The sequence below is a fragment of the Entelurus aequoreus genome, linkage group LG12 (assembly GCF_033978785.1).
Source record: "Entelurus aequoreus isolate RoL-2023_Sb linkage group LG12, RoL_Eaeq_v1.1, whole genome shotgun sequence".
Taxonomy (NCBI): domain Eukaryota; kingdom Metazoa; phylum Chordata; class Actinopteri; order Syngnathiformes; family Syngnathidae; genus Entelurus; species Entelurus aequoreus.
Genome location: NC_084742.1, coordinates 49,912,945 through 49,932,272, shown reverse-complemented (window position 1 = coordinate 49,932,272; position 19,328 = coordinate 49,912,945). Strand labels below are relative to the sequence as shown.

The window sequence follows — 19,328 nt, the reverse complement described above, 5'->3', positions numbered from 1 at the left end:
TCTAACTTCACTGATTTAGAGGTTTGTATATACTTGTGCGTGTTTGTAAACCAGTGGCGTGCGGTGAGGTTAATGTCTGGTGAGGCACTGCATCATCACAGTCAGATTTACAAACATATGAACCCTAAATAGTATCTTATTCACCATGTGATTGGCAGCAGTTAACGGGTTATGTTTAAAAGCTCATACCAGCATTCTTTACACAACTGTAGCACACAAAAAAGCACATTTAATAAAAAAAACATTATTATGGTCTTACCTTTCTTGCTGGACATCCACACAGCCAGCCTTTGCGTGTGTACCACGCCGTTTGAAAAGAACGGGTCTTCTGTCCCGAAGTCAAAAGCAAACCTTTTAGCTCCGGCGTTGGTCTACCTTTAATTATTACCTCCTGCTTCGATTGAAAGTCCAGTTTAGAAAACTGTTTTATTTTACATATGTAATCCTCCATGTTTTTAATAAAAGTCCAGGCGAGAGGAAATAAACAATCGCTGCACTAATTTATTTATTTATTTTTCTTCTGTGGCCGAGGAATGATCTCTGGGATCACTACCGCCCTCTACCACCAGGAGGCCGGATTACTGCGAGCCTCAACCAGTACGTCTTTTGCAGCAGTTTTATGAATGCTCAGCACAAGAAATACGTTACACACATACAGTTGTTGACAAAATACACTGTACATTATATACCTCAGCTAACTAAACTATGCCATAGTTTAGTTAGCTGATATAATTCATATAGCAATACAGTCTCACTGCACAGCAGGCCAGCAGTTAGCCGAGTCATTGCGCACAATCCATGTTGAGGCACAACTGAGTGACGTGCCTCAACTGGCTGCTGATCACCGCACCGTCTCTTCTCAGTATTTGAACGGCAAATGTGAAAATAAAAATAAAAATAATCTAAATCTGGTGAAGTTAAATAGAAAATAACTATAGTATAATCACTGGATACATATAACAATTTAATACATTTTTTTTTCTTTTTAAATTTAATTTAATTAATTTTTTTTTTCTTTTTACATTTTTTTTCTTTCCATGATGGCAGGTGAGGCCCCGCCTCCCCTGCCTCTAGTGACTGCACGCCACTGCTATAAACATACATATATACTTGTGCCCGCATGTATACATACACATGTGCGTATATACATTATACATACGTGTGCATGCGTATATACATTACATACATGTGTGCGTGTGTATATACATTACACTCGTGTGGGCGTGTGTGTATATACATTATGTATACAGCAGTGACGTGCAGTCACTGGAGGCAGGCGAGGCGGGGCCTCGCGTGCCATCATGGAAAGATAAAAAATGTAAAAAGAAAAAAAAAATTAAATTAAATTGTTATATGTATCCAGTGATTATACTATAAAGTTATTTTCCATTTAACTTCACCAGTTTTAGATTATTTTTATTCAAAATCGCTGAATTTTCACATTTGCCGTTCAAATACTGAGAAGAGACTTGCTGTGATCAGCAGCCAGTTGAGGCACGTCTCTGAGTTGTGCCTCAACATGGATTGCGCAATGACTCGGCTAACTGCTGGTCTGCTGTGCAGTGAGACCGTATTGCTATTATTATACATTTCCATAGTTTAGTTAGCTGAGGTTTTTAATTTACAGTGTATTTTGTCAACAACTGTATGTGTGTAACGTATTTCTTGTGCTGAGCGATCATAAAACTGCTGCGGAGACGCACTGGCTGAGGTTCGCAGTAATCCCGCTTCCTTGTGCCGGTTAAGGCACCCCCGCTGTAGAATGCACCCCCTGACGGGAGTGTTATATCAACTAAAGCCCACACTTAAACTTTCAACGTGCAAGATTGAATCTATTTAGAAAAGTTATTTAATAAGAAGCCAAAAAGTGCAAAAACAATAATGTTTGTGTTGGAGGAGTTGTGAATGACTGCAGGGCTACAACATTAGGTACACCAGCAGACTGCAGCACGGATTTCATATTTCATTCATTCACAACTCCTCCAACACGAACATTATTGTTTTTACACTTTTTGGCTTCTTATTAAATAACTTTTTTAAATAGATTCAATCTTGCACGTGGAAAGTTTAAGTGTGGGCTTTAGTTGATATAACACTCCCGTCAGGGGGTGCATTCTACGGCGGGGGTGCATTAATCCAGCACAACAGCGGCGCATGAACTTCATTTATAAGTAAAGGTAAGACCATAATAATGTTTTTTTTTATATTAAATGTGCTTTTTTGTGTGCTACAGTTTGTATGTGTAAAGTTAAAGTTAAAGTACCAATGATTGTCACACACACACTAGGTGTAATGAAATTTGTCCTCTGCATTTGACCCATCCCTTGATCACCCCGTGGGATGTGAGGGGAGCAGTGGGCAGCAGCGGCGCCGCGCTCGAGAACAATTTTTGGTGATTTAACCCCCAATTCCAACCCTTGATGCTGAGTGCCAAGCAGGGAAGAATGCTGGTATGAGCTTTTAAACATAACCCGTTAACTGCTGCCAATCAAATGGTGAATAAGATACTCTTTAGGGTTCATGTGTTTGTAAATCTGACTGTGATGAAGTCAGTGCCTCACCAGCCATGAACCTCACCGCACGTCACTGGTATACAGTACATACACATGTGTGTGTGTGTGTGTATTTTCAGATGTGGAGACTCATGTAAAATAATTTGACATTTTTAAACCCGGAGATTTAAAGATTTTGAAATTGATTCAAATTTGATTACAAATATTACATTTTTATTATTTCTTTTTAAAATACAAGTATTTTGTATTTTTCAATGGGTTAGTTGTATTTCTGTGTGTAAAACACTCGCACGTACTAATGAGGAAGTAGAAGCTTTTAAATGTTTTCAACAAGACCGTTTACTTGTTCGATTTATTGATGCCAGTTTTGATTCACTACGTTAAGGAATACAAAAATAAACAGACGTGCAGAAGTTGAACAAGCTGCTAAAAGTTGCAGTACGTGGCGTTAAAGTGCAGGAAATCCCTTATGTGGCCTTAGAAATATTTGGAGAACACCACAACACCATTTGAAACAATACACATTTTCACCACAAGGAGTCTCTTTCTCTCTCCCAGACTGGTCTTAGTCGGTTATCTCATCCCCTAAGTAGTCCAGTTCTGTGCTGGTCTTGTCCATATTCATGTCCATCATTCCATCAGAGTGCTGCAGGAAGTTGGTGGCAATCTGGTCAAAGGTTTTGCCTCGCGTCTCAGGGACACGAAAGAACGTGAAGACCAGGAAAAAAAGCAGTAGACCGGCGAAGATCAGGAAGACATACGGACCACAAAGATCCTAAAACAAAAACACAATTTTCTTATGCAACATGATTCTGTTGGACATGTACATAGTGAATGTTTACGACTTTCTGACAGAAATATATCTTTTAGATAGCAGCTACTCCTGCATCGGAGGAATATTTGACCGAATCCACCCCACTCAATACAATTATATGATTACAGATCTGCTACTACTGCACCCAAGACTTACAATACATTTGGAAAGTATTCAGTGCTTCACTTTTTCTACACTTTATGTTGCATACTTATTCCAAATCGGAATAAATACATTTTTGTCCTCAAAATTCTACCGACAACACCCCATTACTTTTTTTTTTTTTTTTTGCTAATTTATTTAAAATTAAAAATAAATCACATGTACTTAAATATCCAGACCATTTGCTCAATAATTTCTTGATGCACCTTTGCCAAAAAGTCCAGCCTCAAGTCTTTTTAAATACAATGCCCCAAGCTTGGCACACATATCTTTGGGCACTTTCTCTCATTCCACTTTGCAGCACCTCTCAACTCCATCAGGTTGGATGGGAAGCGTCGGTTTTCATCCAGGATGTGTCTGTACATTGCTGCATTCATCTTTCCCTCATCTCTCAGTTCCTGCTACTAAAAACCATCCACAGCATGATGCTGCCACCACCATGCTTCACTGTAGGGATGGTATTGGCCTGGTGATGAGCGGTGCCTTGTATCCTCCAAACATTACGCCTGGCATTCACGCCAAAGACTTCAATCTTTGTCTCATCAAACCAGAAAATTTAGTTTGTTATCGTCTGGGAGTCTTTCAGGTGCATTTTGGCAAACTTTCTTTTACTAAGAAATGGCTTCCGTCTGGCCTGATTGGTGGATTGTCCTTCTGGAAGGTTCTCCTCTCTCCACAGAGGAATGCTGTAGCTCTGACAGAGTGACCATAGTCTTGGTCACCTCCCTGACTAGACTAAGATGAATGCAGCAGGGTACAGAGACATCCTGGATGAAAACCAATGCTTCCCATCCAACCTGATGGAGCTTGAGAGGAGCTGCAAAGAGGAATGAGAGAAACTGCCCAAAGATACTGTAGGTGTGGCAAGCTTGTGGCATCGCAGTCAAAAAGACTTGAGGCTGGAATTTCGGCCAAAGGTGCAGCAACCAAGTACTGAGCAAAGTGTCTGAATACTTATCTACATGCGTATTGTTTTTATTTTATTCCTAATAAATTAGCAAAATTGAAAAACAATTGTTTTCACATTGTCATTATGGAGCATTGTGTGTATAATTTAGAGAACAAAATTGAATTGATTTAATTTTGGAATAAGGCTGTAAAAAACAAAAGGTGGGAAACTTTCTGGATGCAGTGTATCTGGCCCAGTAGATTATCTTGTTCTCTCTTCTTAGCCAATCCCACATATTCATGTGACTGTTGCTATATTCTCGATCACATTTTTCTTCCTTTCCTCGGTCCGTCCCATATTGAACCATGTACTGTTTGGTAGCTTAAAAATACAACTTGAACAGGAGAAAATCACTCACCTGTTGTACAGCACACCTGTTCTGGCAAAACAATCATGGGTAGTATTGTAGCCAAACGATTGGCAAACGTGTATTTCAATCAAATTTGTGTGTTCAACAAAAAACGATACATCTGTATTTAACTCAGGAGCTCTCGGTTGGCTGTGCTTCTTGCTACACTTTTGCTGCGGCAAATCCGCATGCGTGCAGTGAGCCGCATGTGCAGAAAATATTTTTAAATTCCCTTTCAACAAATCCCAGACATAAAGGGTTACCTCCGCTGCTCGCAGTGGTGTAGATTTTACGATCAGAAGTTGGACACCTTTTGATAAAAATACTGAACGAGGCGTGTGTTCCCTGCCGTGGGAGAGCCCATGCATGCAAAGCAGTGGGGCTCCACCTCTGTTTAGATAGGCATTTAGAATGTTAGTTAGACAAAAGGTGGATTGTCATGATCACGCTTTGATTGTTAAAGATGTTTGGTAACATTTATACAGAAATGCTGACGATATTCTATGGTATAATGCGTGCATTTGGTGGTTAACGGCATTTCGATTTACGGCAACTCGCCGTTACGAACGGCGACCGAGCGGTTCGGTCGCCGAACCGCGGCAGAATACGGTGTTACGGGGCGGATGAACGAGGAAGGAGGAGAGACGCTAACTAGTTGAACGCCATTGTGGATTGAAACGTTTCGCGCATCATTTGCGTTCCCTGCATTTTCAACTCTTTTTTATTTATTCATCATGCCTACCAAACGTGCAGCAGATGTGAGTGCAGGTGAGGAATCAGGGAAGAGGAAGGCTATTGATGTGTATTTCTAGTCTTATCACCCTCTCCCTGGCAGAAGGGCGACACGGCAGTGCGGTTGGATCAAAAAAGACGTCGGAGACGCTTTGCTGAACAAAAAGTTGCTTCATTACAAGCGAGCGTCATTCTAGAGGGCTGTAGTACCTCTCGTGAGAGAGTTAACCCAGTCCACCTAAGGCTCATTCATTTATTATTGGGCTCAACCATTATTTACTTAAACCTGGTTGTTCGCTTTCTCCAAGTTGAATATAAACATCCGCCATATGTAGAAAATAATATGAGTTAATAATTCACTTCACTATCACGTGCGGTAACCATATCTCCCCTTTGTACAAATGCAAGCAAACCACAGTAAAAGTAAGTGCTGACACTCAAATGTTATTTATATTGTATTTATGTATACTGTTTTTACATGTGTTGTTAGGTATAATCACCTTTACGTACGTACCTGCAGAAAATAGGCCTATGTTCCGACTTACATACAAAACGGACTTACGAATGGACGTAAAACTGGAACTCGTTTGTAACCTGAGGACCTCCTGTATGTCTATTAGCCCTCTATTTTGGTAACAGCGTGCAATGTTACTAATATGACGCCACGTCCACATTGCTTTGTCACGTTGTAATGCACGTGGAGGATAAAGACACGCTAGTGATTGAAGAGTTTCAGCTGAAAATGTCGCTTTGCTGTGCTGTTCCAAGCATTCAAATAAAAAAATACGAAAAACCTTTTAATAAGGTCCCAAAAGAAGTGGTTCATAAAAAGAATAAAGTCAGGGAAATTACCGAAACACATGAAGGGAAATGGCTCTGAAACATCTCGTGGCGTATAGTCGGACCATGCTCGTGTTTGCAGCGATCATGTGGTAAAAGGTTTGTTGGAACATTTGATTTGCATGAGGAACTTTCTGTGATGCAATCAGGTTTATTCTTGACTATATAGGTAGAGGGTGAGAGCAGAACTAAGCGTAAACTAAGGACAAAAGATTGCATTAGTTTGTGTTTGTCTGGGTTATATTATAGCTGCTGTGCCTAAATATAACTACTGTACAGAGACCTCTGATTGTGGAAACAAACTAATGTCATGTTAAGTCCTAGTAATAAATTTTGGGATTGTTGGTCCAATCTATTGTTGATTTTCATAGCAGAAACTAAAAGCTAGATGTTGTTGTGCAGGAAAACCAACCAAAGTGCTTTACTTGGCATAGATGGCCACACTATATATAGTATCTTTTTGGTGCTATTCGTTAGCATCAAAAATATTCTTAAAGTAGCAGTAGAGTGGAAAAACAAGTTGCCTCTATATTGAAGAGGCATGTACAGTATACTGTAGCTGATTTATGACACCAAAAGACTTCCAAAGTTTGCGAATACAAAGATATCATCAAAATACGTTTGTAGTATCAATTTTTTTTTTCTTCATTCATTTATTTATTTCAGGCAATGACATAAAAAAGTACAAAGTTGACGACACATAATAATATAAATTAATATAGTGCAAAAGGTGATGTATAGTATGTAATGCATGATTGTCCAGTTTTGCCTGAAAGGGAGTGGGAAGAAGATAATTTATTTAATCCCACCCCCAGTTCTCCATTCAGTGATTATTCACATGAGTTTCACTCTTACTTTGTTCAAGGATTATAATACAGATGTTGTATCATAGTGGCATTACCACGGGTAACAATAATTATTACACTGTAACAATAATTTGTATCAACAGTGTAGGAATACTCTTACAATGGTGTAGCTGAGATAGGCTCCAGCGCCCCCCGCGACCCCGAAGGGAATAAGCGGTAGAAAATGGATGGATGGATGGTAATAGACAACGTAGCAATAATAGTAATAGACAACATAGCAATAATGGTAAGGAAACATTGAGCACATGTTAACACTTTGAGACAGAGTACAGCAGCAGGTCAAATTAAAGACCCTCATCTCTATATTTGAACCAGACCTAATGTTTGTATAATAGTTTACATCGATTAATAGTTTGGCCAGTTTGTTCCATAGTTTTACTCCGCATAAAGACACACAAAAACGTTTACGGGTGGTTTGAGCTCTCGGCAATAAGAAATATCCAAAGCCTCTCAAGTTATGAGCCTGCACTCGTCTTATAAAAAAACGTTGTAGATTAGGCGGCAATAATTTGTTAAAATGCTTTATATAAGATTATTAATGTATTATATTTAACAAGGTCATCAAATTTGAGCAACTTTGAGCAACTTTGATTGCATAAACAGATTATGAGTGTGTTCTAAATAACCAACGTTGTGAATGTACTGCTCTTTTCTGTAATATGATCAGAGGATGAATTGTGTTGTGGTAAGTATTCCCCCATATTTCAACACAGTATGTAAGGTATGGCAGTACCAAGGTGCAGTATAGAGTACCGAGTGCATTTTCATTGAGGTATAGTTTTGCTTTGTTTATGATTGAGAGGCTTTTGGAGATTTTTGTTTTAATGTGTCTGACATGAGGTTTCCATGATAGTTTACTATCAATTAGTACTCCCAAAAATGTATTCTCATTTACGATTTCAATTTGGGTACCATCAATACTTATTTTCCGTTCAGACGTTATGTTGTAATTTCCAAACATCACTATCTTAGTTTTACTTATATTCAAAGATAATTTATTTGTGTCCATCCATTTTTTTTTACTATGTTTAGTTCTGTGTTTACTGTATTTATGAGCTCATTATAGTCATCACTACTGTAGAATATATTTGTGTCGTCTGCAAATAGTATACATTTCAGTACTTTGGATGTATTAAACATATCATTAATACATACATTAAACAGTTTTGGCCCTAACACGGACCCTTGAGGGACACCACAAGCAATGCCAAGAGTATCAGATACATATTGACCCATTTTAACAAACTGTACCCTCCTTGTTAAATAACTTTTGAACCAGTCACCAGCCAGCCCCCTAATTCCATATCTTCCCATTTTATCTATTAGAATTGAATGATTAATGGTATCAAAGGCTTTCCTTAGATCAATAAAAATACCAACTGCATATCTTTTATGCTCCATTGCATTAGTAATTTCTTCAATGGTTTCAGTTATCGCCATTGAGGTTGTTCGTTTGGACTTAAAGCCATACTGACCGTCATTGATTATATGATGCTTCTCAAGAAAAGATTCATGTCGAGAGTTAAATAGTTTCTCTGAGATTTTTGAGAACTGAGGCAAAAGAGAGATTGGTCTGTAATTGGTGAAAGCGTGTTTGCTGTCACTTTTGAAGAGCGGAATTACCTTAGCGATTTTCATTTGACTTGGAAAGCAGCCAGTCTGGAATGATAGGTTACATATATAAGTTAAGGGTTTTACAATATTCAGTATAACTTTTTGAACCAATATCATGTTGATATCATGGCAGTCAGTGGAGCACTTATTTTTACACTTCCGCACAATGTTTGTCACTTTCTGCTCATTTGTAGCTCAGAAGAAGATTGACGAAGAATTCTGTTCAATAGTTGATTTTGTAACTAAATTGTTTGGGATATCACCAGTCAATTTAGGACCAACATTTACAAAAAAACTGTTGAACTTATTCACTATATTACTCATATTATAATCTTCACCGTTTTCATCAATAAAGTAATCAGGATATGTCAACTTTGAATATCCTTGTTTGATTAGACTATTCAAAACATCCCAAGTTCCTTTTATATTGTTTTTGTTTTCATATAATTTTTTTTGATAATATAACTGTTTGCTTGTTCTTATAATATCAGTTAATTTATTTTTGTACTTCTTGTATCGTTGTTCGACTTCTTTTGTTTTTATTTTGATGAAAAGTTTGTAGTGATTGTTTTTCTTTTTACAGGCATTAATTATCCCTTTTCTGATTCAAGGGCTATTTTTATTTTTTCATTTTATAAAATATTCTTTCACGGGGCAATGTTTATTATGCAGGGAAGTAAAGATGTCTAAAAAATTATAATAAGCACTGTCCACAATCTCACAGAGAATCCAGTCAACACTAATGCAAATCAAGCAGACTTTGTGAGGGCCAACAATGATTACTTTGGGAAAAATTATGATCCAGGACTATATTTTTGAGCGCAAACACAAAGAAGATGAGTTTTAGAAGCCGACTGCTACCCAAATGCAGTGTTATTGTGACACGAGCATCCGCAACATTTCTAGGTGCTAAACATACAAACTAACAATAGCAAACCAGAATAAAACATACACTTACTGTATTATTTCCACCCGTGCTGGGATGTTGACCGACTGGATGCTCACATAATCCCGTTTAGATTAAGAATTAATTACAAATCTCACAAAGAGTTAAAAAAAGTTCCTGCAGGAAGCGTCTTTAGGGGTCTTTTTCGCCACCTCGGGGGATGTGAAAGTGGACCAGCCTGTCGGTCTATGGCCACATTTGTCTACTAGCAGGGGAGAGATACGTGAATTATAATCTAGCATTTACTTTCAGCAAGTTTGAGACGAATCAGAAGCAGCCACCTATAGTGTGTCAACAATAGCAGCGTAAGCTAGCATTAGCTCACCGCTATCAATGCGCCGCTAAAATAGTCCGTCTGCATTGGCGCTTATAATAACAATATCGCTAATATTTGGTTAATTTTCAGGTCAAGACATGTTAATGGAATATTGTTGGCACTATTGTCCCCCTGAACGACAGGGAAATCTGGCTAAACAGAACTGTAGATGGCAGTGCCAGAAAATCCACTGCAAAAATTGAATTTATCATTTTTCTCATTAGCATCACTGTCACAACAACCCAGTACTCGTTATTGTTAATCAAATACGTTACTTACTGATACACGAATAAGTCCAATGTTGCCATTCACAAATGAATGCTTAATGGTGGACCCCTCCAAATGTAAAGACATGTGACTACAATCTTTTCTACCTGAAATCCTTGTGGGTGTAGAAGTAAATGCGGTCGAGCAGTAACTTGAACAGTCTGCTTTGGTAATGATAAATGGTTTAAACCTTTGGAAAGTTATTTTTCTTAACAGTGTATAAATCAACTCCATCCCATTTCAATATTTTTTTTTCATGATAGCTTGTAATATTGCCTACAAACCATTCAAAATACGCCCAAGTCAGCATTGATGCAGGTGAATAAACAGAATCCTGATGGGACTCTTGCCGTCCACCTGAAACCCAGAAGTGCCTCTAGGTCATGCGATTGCAACCCAGCAATTGCTCGCCGATCAAGCCTGGTAACTGTCTGGATCCTAGATTCAAACACCCTAATTCAATCTTAATATTAAAATTGGTCCAACTTATAATACGGTGAAAGTGAAATATGACATCAAAACAGGGCCAAAAAGTTTTGCGCTGAGATTGTTTGCCGTTTGTTATTTATGTGCAGGCATGGAATACACAGCCGGCAACTGCCCTCCTTTATGGTTGGTCCCTTGAAACGGCAACTGTCTTCAAATAGTAAGGAGCGACGGCGCATAGGTAGAAAACAGAGAGACAGCGCGTGCAAACATTGTCCGCGTACGAGGAAACAGAAGCAGGCACTGAGCTAACTCGATACTTACAGCAATATACTGGAAGCACATGCCAACAAGGAAGTTAGCAGTCCAGTTGGAGCAGCCTGCCACTGCCATGGCGGCTGGTCTGGGACCCTGGGAAAACAATTCGGCCACAAAAAACCATGGGATTGGACCCGGCCCCACCTCAAAGAAAGCCACAAATCCGAAAATGGCCAGCATGCTAACGTAGCTCATGGATGGAACACTATCCTGTAAGGTTTAGAACAGGACGTCAGTGAAATTGCTGCAACCATATAGTCTAAATTCTGTAATACTGACCAATAAGCTGAGTGCTATAGTCATGATGATGGCACAGATGCACATACCGCCGAGTCCGAGCATGTGTAGCGTCCTCCGACCCATCCTCTCAATCAGGAAGAGCTGTCAAGGACACTTGTTAGAACACATCAACATGTCTAATTTTTGGACCATGCCACTTATTGGAAGGTATAAGGTGATGCGTGAAAATTCAGCCCCTGAAGCCGCTTTCACCTCGCGACATGAAAGTCTGTCAGCATGTCCACCATGAGTAAAGACATAAAAAACTCTGGAACCAATGCGGAACAGGAAGTCAGCCATTTTGGTTTGAAGCCCTAAAGTTGGATGAGTCAACCATTAAAGGCCTACTGAAATGATTTTTTAAAATTTAAACGGGGATAGCAGATCCATTCTGTGTCATACTTGATCATTTAGCGATATTGCCATATTTTTGCTGAAAGAATTTAGTAGAGAACAACGACGATAAAGTTCGCAACTTTTGGTCGCTGATAAAAAAAAGCCTTGCCTATACCGGAAGTAGCGTGACGTCACAGGGGGAAGGACTCGTCACATTTTCCCATTGTTTACAATGCAGCGAGAGAGATTCGGACCGAGAAAGCGACGATTACCCCATTAATTTAAGCGAGGATGAAAGATTTGTGGATGAGGAAAGTGAGAGTGAAGGACTACAGTGCAGTGCAGGACGTATCTTTTTTCGTAACTTAGGTACAAGGGTTCATTGGAATCCACACTTTCTCCTTTTTCTATTGTGGATCACGGATTTGTATTTTAAACCACCTCGGATACTATATGCTCTTGAAAATGAGAGTCGAGAACGCAAAATGGACATTCACAGTGACTTTTATCTCCACGACAATACATCGGCGAAGCTCTTTAGCTACTGAGCTAACGTGATAGCATCGGGCTCAAATGCAGATAGAAACAAAATAAATAAACCTCTGACTGGAAGGATAGACAGAAGATCAACAATACTATTAAACCATGGACATGTAAATACACGGTTAATAATTTCCAGCTTGGCGAAGCTTAACAATGCTGTTGCTAACGACGCCATTGAAGCTAACTTAGCTACGGGACGGCGGCAGCGGCGGGCGTTGTAGCTTTCGACGACACCCCGGCCGCCAGCAGAGTCGGCAAGAAACATATATTTCCCCAAAGTTACGTACGTGACATGCACATAGCGACACGCACGTACGGGCAAGCGATCAAATGTTTGGAAGCCAAAGCTAGGCTGACCATATTCTGAAATCCCAAAAAGAGGACACATGGCCTTGCCCGCCTTGGCGTGCCAAGGCATGCTGTTTGTGCAAGTAATAGAGGATAATATATGCAGTGCCATCACGGCACGCCCTTAATTTAGTTGTTAGGTGTTGCCGATCCCTGCCCAAGACGTACATTGAAAATACACGCAACCCTAACTCAAAATGCCTAACTCAAAATGCCGGACATTTGAGGCATTTAAGAAACCCCGCCCGGACACCCCGGACACACCCGCAAAAGAGGACATGTCCGGGGAAAAGAGGACGTATGGTCAGCCTAGCCAAAGCTGTACTCACGGTAGCGCGTCTGCTATCCAACTCGAAGTCCTCCTGGTTGTGTTGCTGTAGTCCTCCGCTAATACACCGATCGCACCTACAGCTTTCTTCTTTGCAGTCTCCATTGTTCATTAAACAAATTGCAAAAGATTCACCAACACAGATGTTCAGAATACTGTGGAATTTTGGGATGAAAACTGCGTGGTCGGTAGTAGTGGGTTTCAGTAGGCCTTTAAAGTATAAAAATCAAGTGAAATTACCATGAAATTTGTTCTGTTTTTTCTATATTGGGAGAGGCATGAAAACTCCATTCATAGATCAGTAATCACCCAGGATACCTTATATCCAAGAATTTGATGTTGGGCACTTTCTGTTTGAACAGGTTGAACTCGGTTGTCACTTTTTTGCTATGATATCAGGTGCCTGTTTGCGACTTGCTCAAAATTAAATTTTTCAAACCAAAAAACATAACAAGAACACTGCACTCCGCTAGCGATTTGGCAAAGTTTAGCTAATAACGTCCGCTATTATTGAAAGTCTAGCCTCTCCTAACAACAACAAAGAAGACGCATTTGAATGTAGCACGGTCATAATATAGGCCACCTACAATAGAACGTTACACTACAAAAGCAATGTTTGCAAAAGCATATTATTTCACTCAACGAGAATAGAGCAAACACAGCCTCCATTTTGAAATATTTTTGTTCACGAAGGTCGCTCCACCGCTCAGAAGTATTGACTCTCGTCTTACTATTCCCATTGTCTTATCCCTTTTTGGAGGCTAATTTCTCCGCCACTGGGAAGAGGCGGGCCATGAGGCAGCAAGTACCTCTGCCTTAAAGTAGGGGGTGATATATTGTGAACTTGCAGTTCAATGCCTCAGCAGTACTCTGACTCGCCACACTGGGAGAAGTGGGGGCGCTCAAGATAGCAGCCTTTTTTTCTTTTTTAAACTGTATTTATAAGAAACATGCCATTTTTATTAGATTTAGCCAGCGTTTGTGGTTTTTTTTTGTCAGATGCAAAGATATTGTTTTATTGCTTGGAATGAAATTGAATTAAATGAATGTGTCTGCCAATATGGAGGATTACATACTGTAGCCAAGATTAAATACTTCTCTAAACTGGACTTTAAGACAAAATGAATGTGATCATACAAAAGTATGTTTTCATGGAGGATAGCTATTGCTGCTTAAGATACAAATACAGAAAGGTAAGATAGATAATACTTTATTGATTCCTTCGGGAGAGTTCCCTCAGGAAAAGATACACTCACAATACTTAATTTATTTTGTTAAAAGCAAATGGGACCAAAAAGTATTTAATAACAACTTTGTCAAATACTTTTAGGACCCATTTATCATATCATAATATCATTATGATAACGTTTTTATGAAAGCGAATAACTCCCTTCTTTTTCCTGTTACTCTAATGTGCAACCTAAATCAACAATGATTAGAGCAGCACATATGAATTTAAAAAGTATCTATGCCTCTCCTGGTGTTTAGTTCACCGCACATCACTGGTATACAGTATATGTATATATATGTGTATATGTACAGTATATGTATATATGTGTATATATGTATTAGAGCTGCAGCTATCGAATATTTTAATAATCGAGTATTCTATCGAATATCCCGATCGATTAACCGAGTAATCAAATAAATCATATTTTTGCTTTAAAAAAAAAAGAAAAGATTATTATTATTATTATTTTTTGTCCTGTCCAGCTTCTCTGGCAAATCATGTTGTTGCTGTAGATGCCCATATCGGCTGTACAAATTTACTTTACAAAAGAGAAGTGTGGGATACTTTTCTTGTTTCCTTATATGTATTTTGACGTTATTAAATGGATTCATATTATTATTTGGTGCAGCCTAAGGCCATGTCCACACCAAAGAGAGTTTCAAAAACACATATTTGGGGTTAAAACAATCTCCATCCACACAAGTTTAGTTTCAAAAGTGTCTATGTCTACACACAAACATACACTTGCTGTCATGCACATTTTGTCCAATCAGAAGCTTGAAAAAAGCAGCAATATCTGACTTGGTGGCATTACACCTTCTATTATGTTTATTTTGATTGACTTTAGACGTCAATGACATGTACATTATCTTTAAAACCAGCCTGCACGTACACACAGATTTCTGGGAACATTATTAAAGAGCGAATGCACGCCTGTGGTGCTGAAACCCATGGTGATGTATTACATGTGCACCTACTCAGTGGCCTAGTGGTTAGAGTGTCCGCCCTGAGATCGGTAGGTTGTGAGTTCAAACCCCGGCTGAGTCATACCAAAGACTATAAAATGGGACCCATTGCCTCCCTGCTTGGCACTCAGCATCAAGGGTTGGAATTTGGGGTTAAATCACCAAAAATGATTCCTGGGTGTGGCACCGCTGCTGCCCGCTGCTCCCCTCACCTCCCAGGGGGTGAACAAGGAGATGGGTCAAATGCAGAGGACAATTTTTACCACACCTAGTATGTGTGTGACAACATTTAACTTTTAACTTAACTCTACATTATTTCTAAAATCAGCACACACTAACGAAACCCTTTTGCATGTTGAAGTGCCTATATAAAGTGCACGGACGTGCGTGTGCCGCTGCAAAACTCTTGTGGAATTATAAAGCAGTTAATCATGGATATAGTGATATAGTACATGTGCAATGAAGTGTATATTGTCTTTAACATCAGTACACACTACAACGCTATTTTTTAGTTACTTGGTCGCAAGACACGTAAGTTAACTTCATGATTTGTCGTTAAACAAGGACTAAAAACATAAAATAACGTTGCACCTTTCTTTTGACACACAGCAAAAAGTCTTGCTTGTCAAAGTTGTTCCATCTGCTGGAGATTTGACAGCTTACCATGAATCATACTTGCCAACCTTGAGACCTCCGATTCCGGGAAGTGGGGGGTGGGTGGGGCATGGTCGGGGGTGGGGCGGGGCGGGGCGGGGGTTGTTTGGGGGCGTGGTTAAGAGGGGAGGAGTATATTTACAGCTATAATTCACCAACTCGAGTATTTCATATATCCATCCATCCATTTTCTACCGCTTATCCCTTTTGGGGTCGCGGGGGGCGCTGGAGCCTATATCAGTTACAATCGGGCGGAAGGCGGGGTACACCCTGGACAAGTCGCCACCTCATCGCAGGGCCAGTATTTCATATATATTTTATATATATATATCAGCATACTTGCCAACCTTGAGACCTCCGATACCGGGGGGGGGGGGCGTGATTGGGGGCGTGGTTAAGGGCGTGGTTAAGAGGGGAGTATATTTACAGCTAGAATTCACCAACTCAAGTATTTATGAAGTATAAATGAACACTAAAATTCAAGTATTTCATATACATATATGGCAGCTCCCGCCATCAGTGTGTGAATGTGTGTGTGAATGGGTGAATGTGGAAATACTGTCAAAGCGCTTTGAGTACCTTGAAGGTAGAAAAGCGCTATACAAGTATAACCCATTTATCATTCATTTATTTATATATATATATATATATATATATATATATATAATGTATAAAATACTTGACTTTCAGTGAATTCTAGCTATATATATATATATTTATTTTATTATATATATAAATAAAACAAATACTTGAATTTTAGTGTTCATTTATTTACACATATACACACGGATTTGTTGTAGACATCCGCAAATGAGAATGGGATGTTGCTTCCAGCTATCAGCATAGCCATCTTTGTCTCGGCATATGTTACACCATCGGGTCTCCATTTTGCGAGGTGGCCCATAATACTGGGCTGTGAACGGTGCTGCGCTGCCGCCGCCATGTGCTTCGCTCTCCGTTCATGAATGAGTATATCATTTCGGCCACCGTGTTCAATGGAGAAGTCTGTTCTACAAAATGTACAGGCAACATACCCCTTCCCCTTCAAACTGTCCTGGATGAACTGAAATTCTTGTTTCCATTCGTTTTGGAACTTGCAAACGTATTTCTTCATCTTGCTCGTCGACGGCGTCGCCATGTCTGTAACTTCCTCGTTCTTCTGCTTCGTCTCCTTGTTGTGTGCGCAGTTGTGCACTCTACTCTCTAGAAGCCGTAGATGTTATGATGTCATTGGGCAGGCAAGCTGTTTATATTGTGGGAAAGCGGACGTGAGAACAGGCTGTACCCACTCAGGTCCGCATTGAGCTGGAGTGGGCGTGGCCTCAAGTTCCGGCTGAATCCCGGGAGTTTGTCGGGAGAAAATTTCTGCCGGGAGGTTATCAGGAGAGGCGCTGAATACCGGGAGTCTCCCGGTAAAACCGGGAGGGTTGGCAAGTATGTATATCAGTGACGTGCAGTCAGTAGAGGCAGGTGAGGCACCGCCTCACCTGCCATCATGGAAAGAAAAAAAATTTAAAAAGAAAAAAAAAATGTATTAAATTGTTATATGTATCCAGTGATTATACTAAAGTTATTTTACATTTAACTTCACCAGTTTTAGATTATTTTTATTTTTATTTTCACATTTGCCGTTCAAATACTGAGAAGAGACGGTGTGGTGATCAGCAGCCAGTTGAGGCACGTCACTCAGTTGTGCCTCAACATGGATTGTGCGCAAATACTCGGCTAACTGCTGGCCTGCTGTGCAGTGAGACCGTATTGCTATATGAATATTATCAGCTAACTAAACTATGGCATAGTTTAGTTAGCTGAGGTATATAATGTACAGTGTATTTTGGCAACAACTGTATGTATGTAACGTATTTTTTGTGCTGAGCATTCATAAAACGGCTGCAAAAGACGTAATGGCTGAGGCTCACAGTAATTCGGCCTCCTGGTGGTAGGGGGCTGTAGTGATCCCAGAGATCATTCCTCGGCCGCAGAACAAGCAACAGTTAGCAAGTCAAGTGCAGTGATTGTTTATTTCCTCTCGCCTGAACTTTTATTAAAAACATGGAGGATTACATATGTAAAATAAAACAGTTTTCTAAACTGGACTTTCATTCGAAGCAGGAGGTAATAATTAAAAGTAGACCAACGCCGGAGCTAAAAGGTTTGCTTTTGACTTCAGGACAGAAGACCCGTTCTTTTCAAACGGCGTGGTAAACACGCAAAGGCTGGCTGTGTGGATGTCCAGCAAGAAAGGTAAGGCCATAATAATGTTTTTTTTTATTAAATGTGCTTTTTTGTGTGCTACAATTTGTATGTGTAAATAATGCTGGTATGAGCTTTTAAACATAACCCGTTAACTGCTGCCAATCACATGGTGAATAAGATACTCTTTAGGGTTCATATGTTTGTAAATCTGACTGTGATGAAGTCAGTGCCTCACCAGCCATGGACCTCACCGCACTGATATATATATATATATATATATATATATATATATATATATATATATATATATATATATATATATATATATATATATATATATATATATGTATGAAATACTTGACTTTCAGTGAATTCTAGCTATATATATATATATTTATTTTATTATACATATAAATAAAAGAAATACTTGAATTTCAGTGTTCCGGAGGCTATCCAGTAGATGGCAGTATTGTCCTGTTAAGAGTGTCACAACATTGCTGTTTACGGCAGACGAAAACGTGACTGCTGTTGTTGTGTGTTGTTACCGCGCTGGGAGGACGTTAATGAAACTGCCTAACAATAAACCCACATAAGAAACCAAGAACTCGCCCTCGATCATTCTACAGTTATAACGTGATTGGGCAGGCACGCTGTTTATATCGTGGGAAAGCGGACGTAAAAACAGACTGTCGTTGCGGTCCCCACTCAGGTCCGCATGGAGCTGGAGGGGGCGTGGCCTCCAGCTCCGGCTGAATTCCGGGAGATTTTCGGGAGAAAATTTCTTCCGGGAGGTTTTCGGGAGAGGCGCTGAATTCCGTGAGTCTCCCGGAAAATCCGGGAGGGTTGGCAAGTATGCCATGAATTGATTAATGTGGAACCCGACTTAAACAAGTTGAAAAACTTATTCGGGTGTTACCATTTAGTGGTCAATTGTACGGAATATGTACTGTACTGTGCAAGCTACTAATAAAAGTTTCAATCAATCAAAAAAAAGATTGTATCCAAAACAGCTGACTGTCATTAGCGCCGGTGGGAGTGTCGCAAAGCCCATTTTGATGTGTCTTTTTTTATTAATGTTGAGTGAAAATAGCTGCATGTTTACGTTCAAACATACATTAAGTCCTCTTATAATGTGTTTAAAGGCAGCAAGGCAGTGTTGTTTGAGCTTGGAAATGACAGCGTACAACCTTGACGTCATCACAAGTCTCCGCTGAGCGGAGAGTTTTGGATTGATTGATTGAAACTTTTATTAGTAGATTGCACAGTTCAGTACATATTCCGTACAATTGACCACTAAATGGTAACACCTGAATAAGTTTTTCAACTTGTTTAAATC

General features: G+C 39.6%; 1 protein-coding gene across 1 annotated transcript; it reads right to left on the bottom strand.

Annotated features, from left to right (window-relative positions):
- Positions 1 to 2,717: 2,717 nt before the first annotated feature.
- Positions 2,718 to 11,550, bottom strand: LOC133662294 (solute carrier family 2, facilitated glucose transporter member 4-like). Its single transcript, XM_062066179.1, has 3 exons — positions 11,392 to 11,550; positions 11,119 to 11,322; positions 2,718 to 3,288 (listed from the first exon to the last, which is right to left on the bottom strand). Exons 1-3 carry the CDS (start codon positions 11,473 to 11,475, stop codon positions 3,079 to 3,081), a joined length of 498 nt encoding a protein of 165 aa, XP_061922163.1. The 5' UTR covers positions 11,476 to 11,550; the 3' UTR covers positions 2,718 to 3,078.
- Positions 11,551 to 19,328: the final 7,778 nt, after the last annotated feature.